The sequence below is a fragment of the Vicia villosa genome, linkage group LG3 (assembly GCF_029867415.1).
Source record: "Vicia villosa cultivar HV-30 ecotype Madison, WI linkage group LG3, Vvil1.0, whole genome shotgun sequence".
Lineage (NCBI taxonomy): Eukaryota > Viridiplantae > Streptophyta > Magnoliopsida > Fabales > Fabaceae > Vicia > Vicia villosa.
Window position 1 is genome coordinate 72,493,403 of NC_081182.1, and position 22,324 is coordinate 72,515,726.

A 22,324-nucleotide genomic window follows, 5' to 3' on the forward strand; every position below is an offset into this window, starting at 1 on the left:
TGTGCCTCCTAGCAATGAAGCTGTAAGTGAGAATCAAGCTAATGATGTGCCTGCTAATGATGTGCCTCATACCAATGAAGATGTGCCTCATTCACAAAACACTGTCAGTTCAGCTGAGGCAATGAAAAAGTATTGTGGAATTGATCCTGATGAATTGGAGGCCTTGTTAGATGATGAGGAAATACTTGATATTGCACCATTGAGAATTGATACTAGTCCTGTCAAGAGTAAAAGATCTGGTCCCAAGACCTTTATTGGGAAATGCCCCAAGGTTCCAAAACCTGTCAAACCATCCATTGCTCCAAAGGTGTCCAAAGCTGCCAACAAGCCAACTATGTCAACTATGAGTGACCCTGTAAGTTTGTAACAAGTGGTGATATACCTTGGCATGCTATGTTTATAAACCATTGTTAACTGTTTTTTGTCTTAACAGGTAAAGGTAATGATATCACCAAGGAAAAAGTCCAATCTTGCTGCATCTCCAATTAGAAAGAGTGATAGACTAAGGACTTTGAAGGCAAAAAATATACCGGGGCCTGGAAGGGATCAAAATGATCCACTTGAAATTCCTGATGAAGACTCTACTGTGAGCAGTGCTAGTGGGAGCAAGCCATGGGCTGACATCCAAAAGAGCATGACTCAGTGATCCAAAATTGTCCTACTATTTTGTTATTTACTTTGAAACATTTGTGTGATGTATGATGAACCACTTTTGGATGTATCTCTTTTGTGTTGAACTGAATCTAAGCTGTATTATGAAGATGTATTATGAACCACTTTTGGATGTATCTCTTTTGTTTTGTACTGAATCTAAGAGCTTTGGTTTTATCAGTTGCTTTGGTTTTTATCAGTTGCTTTGGTTTTTATCAGTTGCTTTGGTATTATGAACCATTTTATCAGTTGCTTTGATTTTTCATTTATGTGTATCATAACAAACAAAATTGAAACAAGAACTACATTGTATTTCATTAAACCAGAACATCAAACAAGAACATCAAACAAATACATCAAACAATGAACATAACCAAACTACATTATCAAGTGTTCACAAGCCTAAACAACTCAGTAATTACACTTGAACACAAAATACAAATTAATCATACATGACACAACAAGAACCAACATCTTTATTTTTCCATGAAATTCCAATATTTTCAACTTGGCCTTTAAGTTCTTGTTCTTCTTCCTTGCATCCTCATACAATGACTTCATATATCCCACAGATTCCATGACATCAAACTCTGAATTCGTAATGGTAAGATCTTCATTTCCAGAATTTTCACCAACATCTTCAGCCCATATGAATAGATTACAAGTATCAGCATTCTTCCAGTAAGGACATCTCCAAAATAACACTACGCCAAATTTAATCTTTAACAGCACCCCTACTAAAGCGCTTCTAGTAAAAAGCGCTCTTATAGGTTGCACTAAAAACAAAATAAAAAAACACGCTAAAAAAGCGCTCTTAAAGGGGGGGGGGTATGAGAGCGCTTCTGAAAAGCGCTGTGGTAGGGGGGGTGTATGAGAGCGCTTTTGAAAAGCGCTTTGGTAAGGGGGGGTATGAGAGCGCTTTTCAAAGTGCTGCTATAGGGGGGTTTAATGAGAGCGCTTTTTGCTAAAAAGCGCTGGTATAGACCAGGCTATGAGAGCGCTTTTCAAAAGCGCTTTAGTAGCCTTTATTAGTAAAAGTTAAAAACAAAAACACGCTTTCACTTTCTCACTTTCTCTCTTTCGTTTTCTTTTTATTACTGTTTCTCACTTTCTCTGCAACCGAAAAACCCTCCGTCGTCGCCAGCCACAGCCACCACCGTTCGTCCCTCCGTCGCTAGCCACCACCGTTCGTCCCTCCGTCGCCAGCCACCACGAGCAACCTCCGCCGTTCTTCTTCCTTTCAGATCCAAAACACACGAGTTTATGGTGAGTTGAGGTTCGTGTTGTTGCTGAGTTCGGTTTCGATTCTGAATCTACAAACCAAAACCGGGTGAGACCTTTCTGAGTTTATTTCTTATTCTCTCTTCCTCTCTCAAATTTCTGAAGGGTTTGTTTGATTAGGAAAGTGATGAACAAATGTTTGGGTTTGATGAATGTTTGTCTGGTTATGTTTGATGATGATTTGTGAATGGTTTTGTTTCTGATGAATGGTTATGTATGAGAAAGATGAACAATTAGGGTTTTGGTTAGTGTTTGCGGCTGTGTATTGTGATTGTTGTTGGATGAATATGAACAATGTATTTACAGTTTCTGGAGAGGTTTTTCGAAGATGATGAACAGAATTTTTTTTAGGGTTTTTGGTTGTTGGCTCTACGGCTCTACGGCTGATTTTTTTTAGGGTTTTTGGTTGTTGGCTCAATTGACTTGTTCTTTTATCAAAAACTATTTTTATGTGCATGTGGTTGTTAATTGATTTCTTATAAATTGGTTTCTGTTCTGGTATAGCACTATTTTTATTAACTATTTTGTCTTTTGTTCGGAGATGAGGAAATTTTTGGTTGATAGAGAAAATATTGAGAATGTGAATGTTGTGTAAATAATCACGTTTTTCTATTGTAGGTTGAGCTTCAAACAGTGGATGGACTGGTAAAGGATAGAACACAATGTGCCCCTGCCGATTATGTTCCACAGAATAAGAATCAAGTAATGTACCCCGAAGCTAAGTCTTCTGTGGCAGGATCGTTCGGGGTACAGTTATTTGATTCATATTCTGTGACACAATACAACATAGCTCAGGTGACTATTGGTTCTCCACTAAAGCATCAATACAACATAGCTCCAGATAATACAGGAAGCGTACATTGGTTGCATAAGAACTCGGAAGTTGTTTCCCATTTAGTTGTTTTGGTTTAGAAATATGTGAATTGGTTTAGTTGTTTTGGTTTATAAATATGTATATATGTATTTTGATTTACATTAATGGTATATAATATAATACTTTTTTGTATATAATCGATATCGATTATAATGGTATTTATCGATTTGAAATAATAAATTATAGGTTCATGAAAAAATACTGCCAAAAAATAGTAAATTACAGGTTCTAAAATATTGCTGCCAAAAGTGCAGGTTTAGAAATAATAAAAAGCATAAAAAAAAAAAAAAAAACGCAACATACGAAAGCGCTTTTGAAAAAAGCGCTCTTATAGGGGTGCCTACCAGAGCGCTTTTTCTTGAAAAGCGCTCTTAAAGGGGGGCCTACAAGAGCGCTTTTTCCAGAAAAGCGCTCTTATAGGGGGGCCTACCAGAGCGCTTTTAAAAGCGCTTTCGTAGCCTATGCCTGCGCTGGCTTTGGCAGCGCTTTAAAGCGCTGTTAAAGGCCAAAAAAAGCGCTTTTAAAAGCCTTGCGCGTTGTAGTGTAACCTCCCCTTATTTGGTCCATTGTTACATTGATACATCACCATCCGAGCTTGACACCCACAAAACCTTCCACCAAATCGCGATTTCACTGAAACAGACGACATAGGTCACGATGAACGAAGAATAACTTGAAGGAATGAACGAAGAAGAAGCACAAAGTGACACTGAATGAGGGAGGAATTAGGGCAAAAGAAGAAGAGGAACTAGGACACGATGGAGGCAGAAGATGAAGAAGAGGAATTAGGGCAAAGGATTTGCAAAGGAATGACACTGTGTGGTCCCTTTAATAACACGCTGGATTAAAACAATTAACAATTGGTTTAAAAAATTTCCACCTGTCTTGACACGTCAGCAGCCGTTAGTGGCTTTTAACGTCAGAGACCATTTCTTTAGACGAAATATTTTGTAGGGACTGAAATTTGAAGGAAAATTTTAGAGGGACTTAAAACGAAATTTGGTAATTTTATAGGGACCAAAAACTTATTTAACCCTTTAATTTTTGATCGTGATGTTTTTGTGAGAACTAGGTTGCAACTTGCATAGGAGCAACAATTAAGCTTCAGGTGGTGGATTTTATGCGATAAAATGATTAAAACTGTATTGTAAATGATCAAACAATCATAGTTGTTTTTCCATTTTGCATGCCTGTGATAATGGCATTGATGTTCTACATAGTAATAATGGCTATGACCCTGACCAAAACAAGAAATTTACGCGGGTTTTACCACCTCTGCTACATGAAGCTTTCAAAATTTTGAGGCCTACTTTATTTATATAAATAATAATCTCATTTTTTATATGAGACATAAATACCTTTAAGAAAGAAAACCAAATTGAAGAGACTTAAAGCAAGAGTTTGAACTGCCTTATGCTTGGGACGACCCTGATACTGTATTATATATATATATATATATATATATATATATATATATATATATATATATATATATATATATATATATATATATATATATATATATATATATATATATATATATATGCGCTGAAATATACAGCTTAGTTTGTGATATATGATTAGCATGTATGTTTTTTATTTTGTGTAATCAAAGTTTTCTGAAAGCATAAGGTTCAGAAGTTTTGAGAAATTAAGAAGTAAAAAGCTGTCACATATGCAGATTTAGATATGTGAATCTGAAATGGATTCATTTAGTCTAATTCAGTAGTAAAATAAAATACATAAGACTAATTTGAAGGGTGATAACATTTAATAACCATGGTAGTATCCATGTATGTTAGGCCTAAGAGATGGTTGATAATGATAACCATATTCACCAATAGTTGATGACACTCCAAGGATGTTATGTGGCCTTTCTTGATTCCATAAGCCAGAATAATTAATTCCACCATTCTCTTGAAAATTTGCAGGCCACATCCATTTTGGATAATCACTGATTCTGATAGCATTTTCATTTTCTCTATTGTTAAAACTTTCAAAAAACAATGGTGGTGTTGGTGCTGCCAAATGTTGATTAATATCTTGGCCATAGAAGGTTGGAATCATATACTGATTTTCATAGGCACTCGTGTCATTCATTATATATTCTTCATTGTTGTCTTTGACATTATTCTCATCATCTATGTGTTCTTGGCTGTAATCTTCTTCATTCCAAATTTCTGCATGTTTACCCAATTTGGCTAACTTTTGGACCAAAGTTAAAGGATTCACAATGCCTGTCACTATCACTTCTTGCTCTTCTGCATTAATGTCAACTCCATAGACACCTGATACACAATGGTTCTTCTATAACTTCTTAAAAATGATAAATATAGAAATTGAAAATATGAGTTAAATTTTAATAAAATTTACCTTCAACTTTTCTAAGTACTTTCTTGACTTTAGCCCTACACCCTTCACAGTTCATATGTACTTTGAGAACCAAAGTTTGTACCTTAAGTATTAACAAATAAATACATCTCAGAAAAATATAAATACATTTAGTTATTATAATAAAAATGAAATGAATAAATGAAAAAAGATTAGAAGATGCAAGTACCTCAATATTCAATAACTCATGTTCATTTGTTGACATTTTTGACAATGTTGCAGCTAGAATATCAGATAAAAACAAAGCCTTCTTTGTTTTCTTCTATATTTTGTGTGTGATAGGAACAGCCGAACACAGTAGTAGTAGTACTAATAGACAAGGTTTGCACTAAAGGTGTTTTAAAGGACAAAGAATATAAAGAGACAAATGGTTGTGTTTTGGGTTGGTAAACGTTTTTTTGACTGAGTTATGATCTTGTGGTTTGGTCAGGCAAGGATTTTGTGCATGTACGATAGACAGTAGTTTGATCTTAAGAAATGATTCTGCACAGTGATCATGTGATAGAGTTGTACGATGGATGCAGTCTAGTCCTGCACATTTGACTCTTTCAAACTGAGTAGAACACATTCATTTGAAGGGGTTTAATTTGGAAAAGAATTATGTTTCGTATTTTACTTCATGATAATGATAAGAATGGTAAACATATAGACATATGAAGGAGAAAGAACAACATTCAGTAACTTGGAGTTTTAATAGACTAATTAATCAAAAGTGGTTGAATAAGTGTTAGAGTATAAATATTAGAAACATGAAAAGCCTAAACAATCATTACTAAAATACAATAAAAATCATATTTAACGAATAATATTATCTACGTTTTCTCAAACTCACCATGCATTAATAGGGTGCATAGTTAGGGGTGGCAAAACGGGCCCGGCCTGTTGGGCATGCTCGTTTTACCCGCACTTTAGTGCGGGACGGGCCAAGGTTTTAGGCCCTCACCCTCTAATGTGACCGCCCCGCCCCGTTTTCTATGCGGGCTTTTGCGGGCATGTGCATTTTCATAAATTTTTATGTTTTTAGGCTTAAAAGGTGCAATGCCCGCGGGCTTTGCCCGCCCCGCCCTCACTTTTTTGCGGGGCGGGGCTAGGTTTTAGGCCCGCATCTTCAACTATGCCCGCCCCGCTCCGTTTATTTGCGGGCTTTTGCGGGGCGGGCTAAACGGGCGCGGGCATGCCCGTTTGCCACCCCTATGCATAGTGTTGAAAAAAGTTGTTTTCTGTCTCATATCAATTGGTGTAACCGGTTACGGGATATGGTGTAACCGGTTACGAGCCTGATAATCAGAGACATATTGATTTGGTTATGTTGTAATCGGTCATGTCTGCAACTGTCAATTTTTCTGTTACTGTTTTAATTATTTTTAGCTCCTCAATCATTTTGTAACTTGATGTATATAAGGGGTTTAATGTTCCCTATTATGGTTAATGCCAATTTTAACTCTCTCTCTCTCTCTCTCTCTCTCTCTCTCTCTCTCTCTCTCTCTCTCTCTCTCTCTCTCTCTCAATTCTCTAAACTTCATCTTCTCTAAATAAATCCAATTCTCCATTGATTCACCTTAATTGATTTTGTATGTTTTGACATTTGGCATCAAAAGTCGGGTTCTGATCCATTTCTGTTGCAACAATGAGTACCGTTTCCAACGACCGGATTCCCACCAACCTATTGATTCTTGAATCAGAGAATTATGACAAGTGGTCCAAATAAATGAAAGTTTTTTTGGGTATCAAGAAGTTCTCGACATCGCCAACAATGGAGTTACACCACTTGGGGCTAAGGCTACAAATGTACATCGAGCTACATTCAAGGAAGAGAAGAAAAAAGACTACAAGGCACATTTACTTGATTCAGTATTGTGTTGATAGCAATAACTTTGAAAAGGTCGGCGATTGTGAGTCGGCAAAGCAAGCTTGGGAGGTTTTGGAGAAAGCTTATGCAGGGGCTGATAAGGCTAAGGTGGTGAGGTTACAAACTCACAAAAGGAAATTTGAGTTAACGCAGATGGAAGTGAAGGAAACGATCAACGATTATGTGACACGTATTACGCGTTTGGTGAATCAAATTAAGGCTTGTGGAGAAACCATTTTATAGCAGAATGTTGTGTCGAAGATTTTGCGTTCTTTAACGTCAATATTTGATAACATTGTAGTGGTTATCAAAGAATGGAAGGATTTTGCAACGTTGAGCATGGATGAGCTTCAAAGTTCATTAGAGGTGCATGAACAAAGAATGGACGAGAGAGAAAACGATAAGGCAAAGGCGGAGATAGCTTTACAAGCTCGTTTCAACGAGAAGAGTAAAGGATCGAAAGGAAAATGAGCTTCTAAAGAGAAGTAAACTTTTTAGAATTTTGGTGGAGGTGATTAACAAAATTCGAAGGTTTTGACGGGGCAAAAAGGTGAGAGCAGCAACTCCAATAGATATGGTGATCAAGGTAACACGAGAGGTGGAAAACCAAGGGATAAAAGTAAAGTGCAGTGCTGGAAATGTAAGAAATTGGGACATCTCTCGAATGAATATGGTGCAAAACAGAGGGATTCCCAAGGGGATGAAGCTAAGGTTGCTAGGCAAGAGGTAGATGATGAAGATATGCTCTTAGTGATGATTACTGGGGAGTTTGATGGCAGTTCAGAGGTACTGGCCAGCAGCTGCAACTCCCGGGACAGCAACTGCAGTAGTTCGGAAAACGGGACAAATTTGCACTGGGAACAAAATGTAATGATCTCGGTGCGAGATGGAGTTCAAGGAAGCGATGAATGGTACTTGGAATCCGGTTGTTCAACGCATATGACGGGGAGAAAGGATTTGTTTGCGCAAATCAATCAAGTCGCAAAAAGTAGAGTTAAATTTGTGGATGATTCCACTCTTGCGGTCGAAGGTGTCGGTGATGTCTTGGTCGAGAAAAAGAATGATGGACATTTTATGATCAAATATGTGTTTTATATTTTGGTTATTAAGTGTAATATTTTGAGTGTTGGCCAATTTCTTGAGAATGGTTATAAAATACGCTTGAAAGACAAGATTTTGCACGTTGTGGATGCTAGTGGAGTGTTGATCCTTAAGGCTCTTATGGCTTCCAATAGGACTTTCAAAATGGAGTTGAAAGTGTTGGAGCATAGGTGCTTAGCTACAGCGGCAAGTCGATAAGAGTGGCTATGACACTACCGTCTTGGGCATTTGAATTTTCGTGATCTCAAAGTGTTGCAACAAAACGAAATGGTTACCGGGCTGCCACATAATAACATTCTAGTTGAGTTGTGTGAGGAATGTGTGAAGGAAAAGAAACAGAAGGGGAGTTTTAGCAAGGATGCGGGTCATAGGACCAAAACTCACCTTGAGGTGATGTATTCCGATGTTTGTAGGCCAATGCAAGTTGAAACATTTGGTGGCAATAGGTATTTTGTCACATTTATCGATGATTATCAAGAGGAAGGATGGGGTGTTTGATGTGTTCAAGAAGTTTAAGTCCATGGTGGAGAGGAAATGTGGTCACAAGTTTAAGATTCTCAAAATGGATGGTGGAAGTGAGTATACCTCGGATGTGTTTGGGAAATATTGTGATGATGAGGGTATAGTGCGTGAGATTGTGCCACCATATATGCCTCAGCAAAATGTTATTGTCGATAGGAAAAATCGCTCGATTATGAACATGGTTCGAAGCATGAGCGGTAAAAATTTACCGAAGGAACTATGGGGACAAGCTGTTTCTACAGCCACTTACTTGTTGAATAGATGTCCTACCAAGAAGCTTGAGAAGCTTACATCGGAAAAGGTATGGTTCGGATTCAAACTGAATCTAATCCATTTGAGAGTTTTTGGTTCGGTAGCGTATAGACATGTGTCGGATCAACTTACTAATAAGTTGGACGACAAAGGAGGGGATATTATTTTTGTTGGATATCATTCTAAAGGTGGTTACAAGCTGTTTGATGCGAAAAATCGAAGGATTGCGATAAGCTGGGATGTTATTTTTAAAGAAATTGGTACTGTCATTCCCAGTGTAACCGATTACCATTAGGGAGTGCAATCTGATGTAACCGCTTACCAGCAGAAAAAACAGACATCCAGATCTGCAGAAGGTGTAACCGGTTACACCCAGTCAGTTCATTCTGGTGTAACCGGTTACCAGCAGAACAGAACCCTAACAACTTTGTTTTTAATGATCCTGTCAGTTCTGAAACTGTCGTGCAGCCCCCAAATGAGGTTCTAAACGAGGATAATCTTAGAAGATCAACAAGGCAAAGGGTCTTTCCTTTAGGACTCCAAGAGTGCGAGAGATTTCAAGATAACGAAGTCAATAATGAATGTGATTTCTTTCACTTTGCCCTTATGGCTGAATCTGAAGCAGTGAATACGGAGGAGGCTCTAAGTGATCCAAAGTGGACTTGTGCAATGAAAGAGGAGATGGAATCTATTGAAAAGAATGGCACTTGGGATTTATTTGATATATCGCTTAGAAAGAAGCCAATTGGTGTGCGTTGGGTCTATAAAGTGAAGGCAAATCCCAAAGGCAAGATAATCATGTATAAGGATCGATTGGTAGCGAAGGGATTTTTACAACTTGAAGGTATAAACTTTGAGGAAGTGTTTGCAGATGTGGCTAGGCTTGAGACCATCTGATTAATTGTTGGTATTGGGGGATATATCAAATGTACGTCAAATCTCCATTTTTGAACTGTCTGCTCGATGAAGATGTTTATGTAGAGCAGCCCCCGGATTTGTAGTGAAGAACCAAGAGATGAGATACTACAAATTTCATAAAGCATTGTATAGTTTGAACCAAGCTCCAAGAGCTTGGAACAAACATATTGATGACAGTCTTTGAAAATTCTAGTAACACACGCTCGATGTCAAACTGGATGTTATGACATCCACCATTATGCAGCACAGAAAGTAATAACAAAACAGTAAAGAACACACAAAATTGTTTACCCAGTTCGGTTCAAACAACCTACTCTGGGGGCTACCAAGCCAGGGATGAAGTCCACTATCAGTAGTATCAATTCAAAGCTAAACTCCCCCGTTTACAACTTCTCACTTAATCACTACCCAATGACCCTTCAACCTAGGTTCTACCTAGATATGGAATATCTCCATTCCACTCCCCCTCAATCACAACAGTGATTACACATAAACAATAAACAATTACAGATAGAAGACACTCTTCAAAAACACACCTTGATCTACTTAAAAGCTTCAATCAAGAGACACACACTCGTGCTTAAAAGCTTAGAGTGACATTACAAAAACACAAACTAATTCCAACGCAATCATCAAAGACAATAGCGTGGATCACACGAGACAGTTACAGAACAGCCGTTCTTCACAAAATAAAATCTTCTGTCTGCATTCCAAATTAGGATTGCAGTCCTTTTTATATGCAGTCTTGGGCCTTGGGCTTTTTAAGAAACACCTTAGGGTTAACAAAGTTAACCTAATTCACACGCCAACTGTCTGTTACACAATGTGCTATCAGTAGGATCTTCTGGACGAAATATGCAGCACTCAATAATAAGTTTCCTAAACTGATAAAAGGGATAAATCGGGAAACACAACTAATAAACAACAACAGCTCCTGGTGTCACACACGGATGTGATGACATCGATCATGACATTCACTACAAAACCTGTATTAGCTTCACACATATATGCAACCTGCATATACAAAATCAACCAGGTATGTTTTACCAATAATGCAGCCAACATGAATACACCTTCAATCTCCCCCTTTGACAAATTTTTGGCTAAAACAACCTGTCACACCATACTAGAGAAAAACTTGCAGCGGATAACCAAAACACAATAACACAAGCTAATACAAACAAACAGCATACATCACCAGTATGCACACAGTGCTCAAACAAAAACAGACAGACAGCCACAAGAGTAGCACAAGCACAAACAGATCAACACAAAAATAAGCAAATTAGAATTGTTGATAACACACAACCACCATTCTTGTTGTTCTGGGGTGACATATTACTTCTCCCCCTGTTTGGCCACAAATGTTGCCAAAGCCTAAAAAAAACTTCTCCTCCTCCAAGTTTAAATAAGTCCAAAAATTTAAACTGACCGAAATTAAATAAAACTAAAAGCAAAAGAAACAAATCAAACAAAACAAAAAAACAAAAACAAAAACAAACAGGACTCCAGCTGGAATTACTGCCCAGATTCAGACCCACTTGAGGTGTCTGAAGAACTTTCTTTCTCAGAGGCATCAGCCGGACTAACATTTTCTTCTTCCCCTTCTTGTTTATCTTTGTCTTCCATCTCTTCAGTATCTGCAAACTCCTCATTCTCATCCATTTCCAGAGTACGTATCATTTTTTCAAGAGATATTTTTCTTGATTCCAATTCTTTGCAAGTCTCTTTTAGCATTGCTATGACTTCTGCTTTGTTGACTGATGTTCCAGATTTGGAAGTTTCAGCTGATGTCATGACAATGTCTGGAACATGCTTACCCTGAAACAGTTTGTAATGGAAGGCCAAGGGACTTTCTCTTTTGCACACTACATCATGTTCATTGAGAATGTTTGAATACTGCTCCAGAATTATACCACACAAGAAGGATGGAAAGGTAATTGGACCCTTAATACTGAAGCTTCCAGCATGCTTTATGGTTTGGTCAAAAATATATGCTCCATAATCAAACTTTGCCTTTGTTCCTACAGCATACAAAAAGCTACCAAGCACAGTTGAGATAGCGGACTTGTAATTTGTTGGAACCCAATTAGCTGCTCCTATCTTGTGAAGCATTGCATACTTGATGCTTAGCTTGCTTGCAGTTAGCTTCTCTTTTATGGGCCAACTTTTTACTTGCTTGGCTGTGATCACTTGACAGACTTGGTTGTCTGTTACTTCCAGCTCGGTTTGAGCTTCATCTGTTCTTTCCAAGAATTTATTAATCACAAAAGGAGAGAACGATACACACTTACCTCTTACAAACACCTTTTTGTAGTATGCACTCCTGCTGTTGCCACAATCTTCAGATAGGTTTACCACAAATTCTTTTACCAGTTTCTCATAACATTTGGGAAGATTGCACACAGTTTTTAGCAGTCCAGCTTCTTGAATCAACTCTAAGACCTCCTTGTTTTCAAGAGCATTTGGAGCCAATTCCCTTTCAACAACCAATCTCTTTTGGAGAACATACTTCCATCTGCTGGCACTAGAGGCATAGTGGAAAGACACATTATCAATGGGAACTTCAGGAATACAGGAACAAGCTTACTGGTTGTAGGCTTCTTCCTCGATGGAATGTCAGGGACATTCACTTCAACATCAGATTCAGGTTCAACGATTTCCCGCTCTTTTCTTTTCTTTGGAATGACCCTGCTCCAAGATTTTGATGGACCAACCCCTTTACTCTTGGTTACAGCTTTGCTCTTGACAGATCCTGCAGAAGTACTCTTCTTCCTGACAGTGTCTTTGGCAGGGTTGTTCACTTGAGTGCTCCTTTTAGGAGATCCTTGGACAACAGCTTTGCCTTTTGTTCTTGTCATTAGCCTGTTGGCTACACTAGGATTCAAGGAGGTAAGTAATTCGTCGTCAAAGTACTCATCTAAGTCAACCACATTAGTATCAGTTTCAGTATTGGCCTTAGGGTGCTCATTATTGTCAATGTCATTGACATCTTCGGTGACATTGGTATTCTTAGTAAACCCTTGTTCATCCTTGTAGATTTCTAGGTTACTATCAACGGTGTTAACAGCCTCAGCCTTACTGGTGTTATTGAGGGGATCATCCATATGGTTTGAAGAGGAATAGATATTCCAGGCACTTGATGATTCTCCTTCAGAATACGAGTAACAATCCTGGTAATTGCGCTATCGACATATTTGGATCCTTCTTTAGTAAGTTCCTCTATGGTAGCTGATGCTGAGGATTTGGTACCCTTGTTGTGAATACCCTCCTTGGGCCATTTTGCATGAGTCATTTTAGGCTTTGTGGCCTTTACTTCGTCACTGCTAATCGTCCTTAAATGGACAACCTTAAGAACTCTATTAGGGTTAGAGGACTCTTCCGGTGTTGCCGAGTCTGAAACGGGAGATTCATCACTCGATTGCTGAGACATCACAATCTTTAAAAATCTTGTATCTCTTTGTCAAGGCACGCGAAAACAATCTTTAAAAATTAACAATTTTCTCATCAACAGATCTTAAGGACTCGTCTAATTATATTGGTTTTGGAGAAAGTAATTGAGATTTGACTAGAAATCTTAAATCCAGTTAAGTGAAACCTTATGTGTTTACTAAGATTTGGAAACAAGAAAACTGAGAAAGTAATTGATATGGCAGGGATTACAAGAGGTAATTTGAAATAAATAGTTCGTCCATATGTCTTCATCGTAAAACATAGTATCCAACAACTTTTAGTTCTTTGGGAGTTCTTATTGGAAGTCCTTGTTAATTCAAATGCATTTTAAAAACTTTTGAGATCGTTTAGTGGAAAGCAGCTTATTTGAAAAACAATTTTGAAAGTATGGAAAAATAAAATATCAAAGTGGAAATCGGTTACCCTAAACAGGGATAATCAATTTACTGAGAATTGTATCAAAGACTTGTGATATATATTAAGGAGTTTTAGAGGTTTTAAATAAAATTTTCAAATTTAATTTATGATATATATTACAAGAATTTTAAAACTTAAAATATAGAGTTTAATGGTAGTGGACTGTTAGTGTAAAAAAGTATTAAATAGACATTCAATCATATTATTTTAAAGTGTCAAATCATATTAGTAATTTAAAATTTAAGTGATGACTTGGTAAGATACATGGTTGTCATTGGTTGACAGTGTAAAAGTAATTTACACTTTCGGTGCACATCCCATTTTCTCTAAAATATAGGGTTAATAGTAATTCATCCCCCTATAATGTTAGTGAATTTTGATTTTCCCCCCTCCCTACCTTTTCGCAACGGTTTTTTCAAAAAAAATCGTTGCTAAAACCTGCCTTTGGCAACGGTGGGGGTAAACCGAAACACGCTCATATTACCAGGGGATAAATTACTATTAACCCTAAAATATATCACAAAAACATTTTTTAGAAAAAAAAAATCTTCTTTTAAGTCTTTTTTTCTCCAAAGACTTCATTTCCTCTCTCCTTCAAACTTTAAAACAAAGAATAAAAGACTTTGATGCCACGTCATAACTTAAAATGATGGAGAGTCTGAAAAGCATGGAAGCATGAATAAGTAAATCTTCTAAAGAACGAAGGTTTATAAAATATGAGGAAAGATATTTTGACAATTTTTTTAGAGTAATGTTATTCTTACACCCATATTATACATCAATATTTACATCAAACACTGTTCACCATATTTATACGGTGAACACTGTTTTTAAAAATAAAATAATAATATTTATAAAAAATATTTTTTTTAAAATTACAGATGATACTGTTCATGTACGGACGTGCATTAACCAACTTCATTACTGTATTAACCAAGTTTGATGACTGTTAAAAATTATTTTTAATACCTGGATGTTGCATTAACCAACTTCATTACTGCATTAATCAAATTTTTACACTGCATTAACCAAGTTTGGTGACTACTAAAAATTATTTTTAATACCTGAATGTTGCATTAACCAACTTCATTACTGCATTAACCAAGTTTGGTGACTGCTAAAAATTATTTTTAATACCTGGATGTTGCATTAACCAACTTCATTACTGCATTAACCAAATTTGGTGACTACTGTAATGTACTGTTTATGAATAGTAACGTGAACAGTTTCATCCGTACATAAATAGTAGTCGTCCTTACATACGTTAATTTTTAAAATAAAAATTATTGTTTATAAATATTATTATTTTATTTTAAAAATATTATTCATCGTATAAATAGGTGAATAGTATTTGGTGTAAGTATTGATGTATAATATGAATGTAAGAATAACATTACTTTTTTTTTTAACATTGCACCTTCAGCAACTGTACATAAATACAAGAGATTTGATAATTTCGCCTTTTTAAAAGGATACTTTTGTCATTTTAAGTTAAACTTTATTGATCATTTTATTCTCTTTCATTTAAACCACTTTCTCTTTCCTGTTGCATTAAAAGAATTTTTTTTTTGAATAACAAGTTTTTTTAAAAAAAATTCAGAAATAACCAAGTTTTCAAAAAAATTCTCCAAATGTCACTTTTTTACTACCTGCACCACGTTGTCGCCAGGGGGGGTGGCGACAACACTAAGCCCAGAACGTCGTCGCCAGTGGGCCTGGCGCCTACATGCAAATTTTAGGTGTTGTCGCCACCCCCCCTGGCGACAACACCCCCCCATATTTTTTTTTGTTATTTTTTTCTTTAACATATTTTCTCTTAAATTTTTTTATATTATATTTTTCAAATATTCTTTCAACATTATTTTTTTATATAATTTTTTCGGTAATTTTTTTTTCCATGGTAATTTTTTTCGGTAATTTTTTTCTTTCAACATTAATGTTTTCGGTAATATTTTCTCTTAAATGTTTGTAAATATTATGGGTTCCAAATATTTTTTCCATGGTAATATTTGGTAATTTCTTTCAATATGTCTCCTGGATCCATTATTTTTTTGGTAATGTTTTTTGTGTTGTAACCCATAAAATCTATGAAAAAAGTTCATTTCATTGAAAAAGTAAATTACAAATATCATCGAAACTAAAAACTATGTTGTGGAGCTAGATCCACGATTGGGACATTTGGTCCTATTATGTCCTACCTCACGACATATACTACACTTCCTCTGCATTTTTTCAGTTACGTCCATCTCGGTTCTAATACGCCTGCTGTTTGGTCGACCGCTTTTATTCCGACGCATTAAATCGTTATGCCAAACTGTTTCCCCCTCGTACACAGGCCAATATGCTTCCATTGCTACCACCGGAAAGTAATTGTCGTATACGTTGATACCTTGTAAATTTTTGATACCAAAGATAATGCATCAAAGTGAGTATGTGAACATGCTGCAAGGACATGGGAGCAAGGAATGTGATATGCTTGAAATTGGCCACAGTCGCACCAACGATCTGGGATATTGACGCGATACTGTTGTCGTGGAAGTCCCTGGTTGTGGTCAATTGTTTCCTTTACACTGAAGGTGTGGCCATGACGGTTGAACTCGGTCACTCGGTGAGTGTTACCCTTGGCAGATTCCTGTTGTATATATTTCATACACACATCGCTGTAGACCTGTTGTGTTTGTAACACTGAATTCCACCGCTTACCTCTAGCTCGGAGATTCTTCAGAAAGAAACTCCAAGCAGCAGCTGTTTCTCCTTCTACCAGAGCAAAGGCTATCGGAAAAATGTTGCTGTTTCCATCCTGCGCGACCGCCATCAGCAAAGTTCCCTTGTATTTCCCATACAGCCATGTTCCATCAATTTGAATAATCGGCTTGCAAAAACCAAAACCGACGATGCATGGTCGAAACGCCCAGAACAGTCTATGGAAGATTCCATTACCTTCGAGAGGGGTTCCGTCTTGGGACTGTGCCGGCAGTGTCTCCAATATAGTAACAGTCCCAAGTGAATACAATTGCAGTGCAGCCAGGTAGCGAGGAAGTTGTTGGTACGATTCCTCCCAGTTGCCGTAGACTTTTTCAATTGCTTTCTGTTTCGCCAACCAAGCCTTTTTGTACGAAGGTCTGTATTTGAACACAGAAACGCAATGAGAAATAATTGTCTTCACCTTCAGTGATGGGTCAGTTTCGACCAGAGGAATGATGGTATGACATATCATGTCATGACTGAGTTTTCGATGATCTTGCGCTATGTTAGTGGTGACGCAGGTGTGGGCTTGAGATATCGAACGTATCACCCACGCATTAAATTTCTTTCTGAATGATGCCTTCAGCATGTATCCATTTTCAAAATATATTTATAAAATTTACTATCTTCTATACTTTGAAATTAATATTATTTGCTTTGCAGTTTATTTGGAGACCTTACTTGGAATTGGATCACGTACCCGACCTTGACGAGGCGGCTATTTGGACGACAAAATCACCCATCATACGGTTCACCACTGTGGAGATGCACCAAAGTGACCGTGTGAAGCTCCAATTCGGCATGCATCAAGGTATCCCTGACCCACCTGAACCTGACTGTTTGGGACGTTGGCATCTGGCGAAGGTTAGCGAACAGTGGTACGTAGAAAATTACAAGACGTTTGCTATAGATCAGCGTAAAATATGGGCTCGTCGTTCCAAATATGTTCTAGAATTTCCTGTGGCGCCGCAAGAAATGAAGCCAACTGTTGAATATGTCAACTGGTACAGATCGGTCACAAATCCTGAAATGATTGTGTCTGCCCCTTTCTATTTAGCTGACCCGCGAGCACAACCTCCATATTTTGGAGGACAACAACAACCACCACCAAATTACCACCAACAACAACAACAACCATCACCACCAAATTACCAACAACAACAACAACCACCGCCAAATTACCAACAACAGCATTACCCACGGCAACACCAACAACAACAACAAAGTTACCACCAACAACCAATCCAACCACAAACACCTTTTTACCAACAACATTCCCAACAATACCACCAATTTTTTCCATCCCAAACTCAACCACAAAATCAAGAATTCCATGTAGGGAGCTCTTCCAGATCACATTTCCAAGAATTCCATGCGGGGATCTCTTCAAGATCACCACCAATAACCCCCGACATGGGCATAGAAGAAGAATACCCGCAATACACCACATTCGACCAACCAACGTCACAGTACACCAACCAACCATTTGACCTCAACACACCACCACAACCATTGTATTTTAACCAAACCGGATCCACCACCAACTTCCAAAACTTCCAGGCCGCACCCACTAGGAGAAATTTCAACCCGCCTAGACAAAGCTTTGACAGCGCCGCGGGCACCCGCCTATCCTATGGAGGGAATTCTAGAGGTCAAGGACGGCCCACAGATTTTGAAGACCCATATTTCATTGAGGGGCCGTCGACTCAAGCACAAGACGAACCAAATAGAGGGGGGCGTCGTCGCAGGAATAGGGGGCATTACCAACTCGTGACCCGTCTACACGACCTATTAGACAACCTGAATGTGGATCGTACCATGGTCCACGTGGCGCGCAATAGGATTTTTATTTGTATCGTTACTGTATTTTGAGTTGTTTTTCATTTTAATGTATTTTGTGTTGTTTTTCATTTCAATGTATTTTGTATTTTGGTTATGTTTAATTTATTGCTATTATATTTCCATCTTAAAAAAAATAAAAAAACAACTAAAAAAGTAATATAAAAAAAAAAGAAAAAAAAAAGAAAAAAAAATAGGGGGGTGTTGTCGCCAGGGGGGCTGGCGACAACACCTAAACAATACAAGGGAGGCGCCAATGGACCTGGCGACATCACTTAAGCCCAGAACGTTGTCGCCACCCCCCCTGGCGACAACGTGTTATTTTTATAAAAAAAAACATTTTCGTAATTATTTTGAAAACCTTGTTATTTCTGGAATTTTTTTTAAAAAAATGATTATTCAAAAAAAAATTCGCATTAAAACTCTAAAATTTCCTCTCCCCTATCAAAATAAAACTAATAGTTGAAACCACTATTTATATTAACCATATTTCAATATATATTAACTAATTTTTTACATACAATTAACCAATTTTATCGTATTTATTATTATTTTTATATTTACAAATTCATTAACCAACTTCTGAAATGATTTAATCAATTTTTTTATAGATGATTAATCAACATTATTTTATTTCTACTTTACTTCCTATGTTTTTTATGGTTGAAAACTCATTAACCAATTTCTTAGACTTATTAACCAACATTTTACACTTAATTAATTTGATATTACTTATAATTTACTATAATTTTTTTAATGTCTAAAGTTCTGCTAACCAATATTTGAACTCTTTTAACCAACTTCTCGTTTTAATCTTTAAGAATTTATTAACATTCATAAAGAAAAAAAAATATCACAAATCACAAATCCACACTATTTTTTGATAAATTGCAAAGTTATTGAAGATGTAATTTGTATTTATTTTCTTTCATACTTCTCTTAAATCATTATATTTATATATATAACAAAATTGGGTAAAGCTAACATGTGCCCTAAGGGCACATGTTAAAAAACATATTAATAGAAAGTTTATCTTGAAACAAAGCAATGAAAATATTAATTATAAATTTTTAATAAAAATATTGCACAATTTCCAATAAAAAAACTTCTACATTTAGCTCTTAACATGTGTCTTTAGGGCACATATTAGCATTACTCAACAAAATTAAACCAAAATTACAATAAAGTAGAGGAATGGGTAAAAAAGAAAAAAAGAAAAATATGATTGAAGAAATGAGGGATGTTGTAATGGAAGGAATCAGAGTTGCAGTGGGTGTTGGAAGAAATTAGTTAACGGAGAAGAAAAAAAAAGTTGGAAGAGATAAATAACTTATCGTGGTTGTTGGAAAAAAATGGTAAGTGATAAGAAAGAAGAAGGTGCAAAGTTAAATAATAATAATAATAATAAACAATATGTATTTGTAAGTATTATTCGGGGTGTAGGTGTAACTAGTAGTGTGAAAATAGCATTCCTGAAAAAATATTTAATAAAGCATTTGAATTCGAGTGGTAAACAGGTGTTTTTAAGAAATAAATGTTTGAAAAATATTGAGTTCGATTTCGGTTAAAAATAATACCCAGTCAGTGTCATGACCTCTCGGCAAGAATTCTGAATTACTTGGACCTCTTTCTCCTACATCCTAAGTAGGGGTGTTCACGGTGCGGTTTGGACGATTTTAATGCTAAAAATCATTCAAACCGAAAGAGAAAAAAACTTGTGGTTTGATTTGGTTTGATTGGCTTTTAAAAATAAAATCAAACCAAACAAAACCAAATTAATGCGGTTTGAGTTGGTTCGACTTTTTACAAAAACAAGTTATTGAGTCATACATACATATAGAGGAAAATATAATTTTGTGTTTCATCATTCATCCATTACCATGAAGAGTTTTTAATTGTCAAAATAAGTTTAAAATTTGATACATAAAATTGCGTCTTATAAGTTCTTAAGTCTAAAGAAAGATATACATGAAATTGGATTCTTAAATAAGTATACGATAAAATTTATTTTATCAAAATAGTATTTATAAATGAATAATATTTTGTTTTTTTGTTGATATATAAATTAAAATAAATATCATACAAAGAATAATATGATAAAATATACACACAATGTCAATTGATTTCTCTAAAGAATTAAAGAAATATATATTGGTTAGTAAGATTTTGTAACATAATCGGTTTGGTTTGATTTGGTTCGGTTTGCAAAATATAAATCGCAAACCAAACTGAACTGCGCAGTTCTGTTAGAAAATGGTTCAAACACATCCGAACTAAATACAATTTTTTACGATTTTGGTTTTGCGATTTTTTTTGGTCGATTTAGTTTTGAACACCCCAACTAAAAAACAAAATTTCTAAAACTATAAAAGGAATCGGCATATGAGCAATAAATGAAAATAAAATTTTACTATTTATTTACCTATTAGCAGGAAAAAATGTTATTTTTATATGTTTAAAAAAAATACTGGTGAAATTAATTGCTCTATAAAATAGGTGGATTTATTATAAATTTGTTGGAATCTTTTAATTTACTAATCATATTTATAAAAGAAAAAAAAGTTGATTGTTTATATTTATTTAATAATTAATGTATTTGTTCTATTATGTTATTGATTATTCAATAAGCTTAAAATATATTCTTTTTATATAAATAGAATAAAAGGGAGTATTTATGATGTTTTTTTAAATAATTAATTACCTAATTGATAGATGAACAACCTTTTATTGTTTACTTAAAACATAAATAAATATTTTTTAAAAACATTTTTACTTAAAAAATAATTAATTAATTGACTAATTAACTAATTAAAAGTAAATAATGGAAAACCGTGTTGTAGAATGATGTAGATTAACCTTAAATTGGAATGTTTTTAAATGTTGTAGATTATCTTAAAATGGAGTTTTTCATTACTCCTAACTAACCGTGTTTTTCCTTTATAAGAAAACCGTGTTTTTGCCCTTCTTCCTTCTTCACTGACAGGAAATCCTCCGCAAACCATTTAATCTTCCCATCCACGTTCACTCTTTCTCACAGAATCAGAGCCACCAGCTTCCTTCGTTTGTTTCATCCTCTAACGTTTTCTTCAACGTTTCAATTTCTGCATTACTCTTTACGACACTTCCAGCAACATGTTCATGGGTCGCTTCTTTAGTGCATGGTTCAAAACTAAGCACAGTCCTCCGTATTATCGTAATGCAACATTCTTATTCACATTGAATGAATATATATATATATATATATATATATATATATATATATATATATATATATATATATATATATATATATATATATATATATATATGGGGAATGCTATAACACACCCACTCATTTTAATGAAGGTGTGTATTAGCATGATGCACCTTCTTAATTTAAGATTAAATGCTCTTCTCTCTCTTAATTAATTATGATTTATATAATTTTATTTTCAATTATTTTTATACCTAAAAACTCATTTTCTCTCTCTTTTTTCACTCAATTTATTTATGTCATGTAATTATTTGACATTTAACTATCAATTGAATAATAAAAGTCCTTTAACATTGCTCATTGTCATTCTAATCATATATTCTATTTTATTTTTTGACAAAAACAGTTTTGAAATTAAATTAATGCATACGTGACTTTTATAGCACTAACATTTATAATTAAAAGAAAATATGTTCAGTAATTTCTTTTCTTGAAATGCAGCTCATGGAAAAAAATTTCAACTTTTTTACTAAAACTTTAGTGTATGATAAAAGAAAACATTAAAAAAAACATTTTTCCAATTTTTTTTAGGTACAATTAGTTTTTTTTATATAAAAAAAAAAAACAACTTATAATGTTTTCTTTAACAAAAGAAATCCTTTTATTTTTGAGTAATCAATTTTTTTATAATTTATTTTTAAATAAAAAATTTCTTTTGTAATGTATTTCAAGAAATAGCTTCATTGTAAAATTGTTTTCGTTAAAAATACAACTGATAGTTAAAATACATTGTAAAACAATATATTTACTCGTTATATATTTTTAAAAAAAAATAATG

General features: G+C 35.3%; 3 protein-coding genes across 3 annotated transcripts; 1 reads left to right on the plus strand and 2 right to left on the minus strand.

The window, feature by feature from the left end:
- Positions 1-4,576: 4,576 nt before the first annotated feature.
- On the minus strand, positions 4,577-5,402 carry LOC131658315 (uncharacterized). The gene is made up of 3 exons (XM_058927623.1): positions 5,367-5,402; positions 5,180-5,261; positions 4,577-5,094 (listed from the first exon to the last, which is right to left on the minus strand). Exons 1-3 carry the CDS (start codon positions 5,400-5,402, stop codon positions 4,577-4,579), a joined length of 636 nt encoding a protein of 211 aa, XP_058783606.1.
- Positions 5,403-6,950: 1,548 nt separating this feature from the next.
- Positions 6,951-8,345, plus strand: LOC131658317 (uncharacterized). The gene is made up of 3 exons (XM_058927624.1): positions 6,951-7,236; positions 7,348-7,494; positions 7,597-8,345. The coding sequence occupies exons 1-3, from the start codon at positions 6,951-6,953 to the stop codon at positions 8,343-8,345; spliced, it is 1,182 nt and encodes a 393-aa protein (XP_058783607.1).
- A 3,012-nt stretch (positions 8,346-11,357) lies between these two features.
- On the minus strand, positions 11,358-13,272 carry LOC131658318 (uncharacterized). The gene is made up of 3 exons (XM_058927625.1): positions 13,107-13,272; positions 12,405-12,990; positions 11,358-12,357 (listed from the first exon to the last, which is right to left on the minus strand). Exons 1-3 carry the CDS (start codon positions 13,270-13,272, stop codon positions 11,358-11,360), a joined length of 1,752 nt encoding a protein of 583 aa, XP_058783608.1.
- Positions 13,273-22,324: the final 9,052 nt, after the last annotated feature.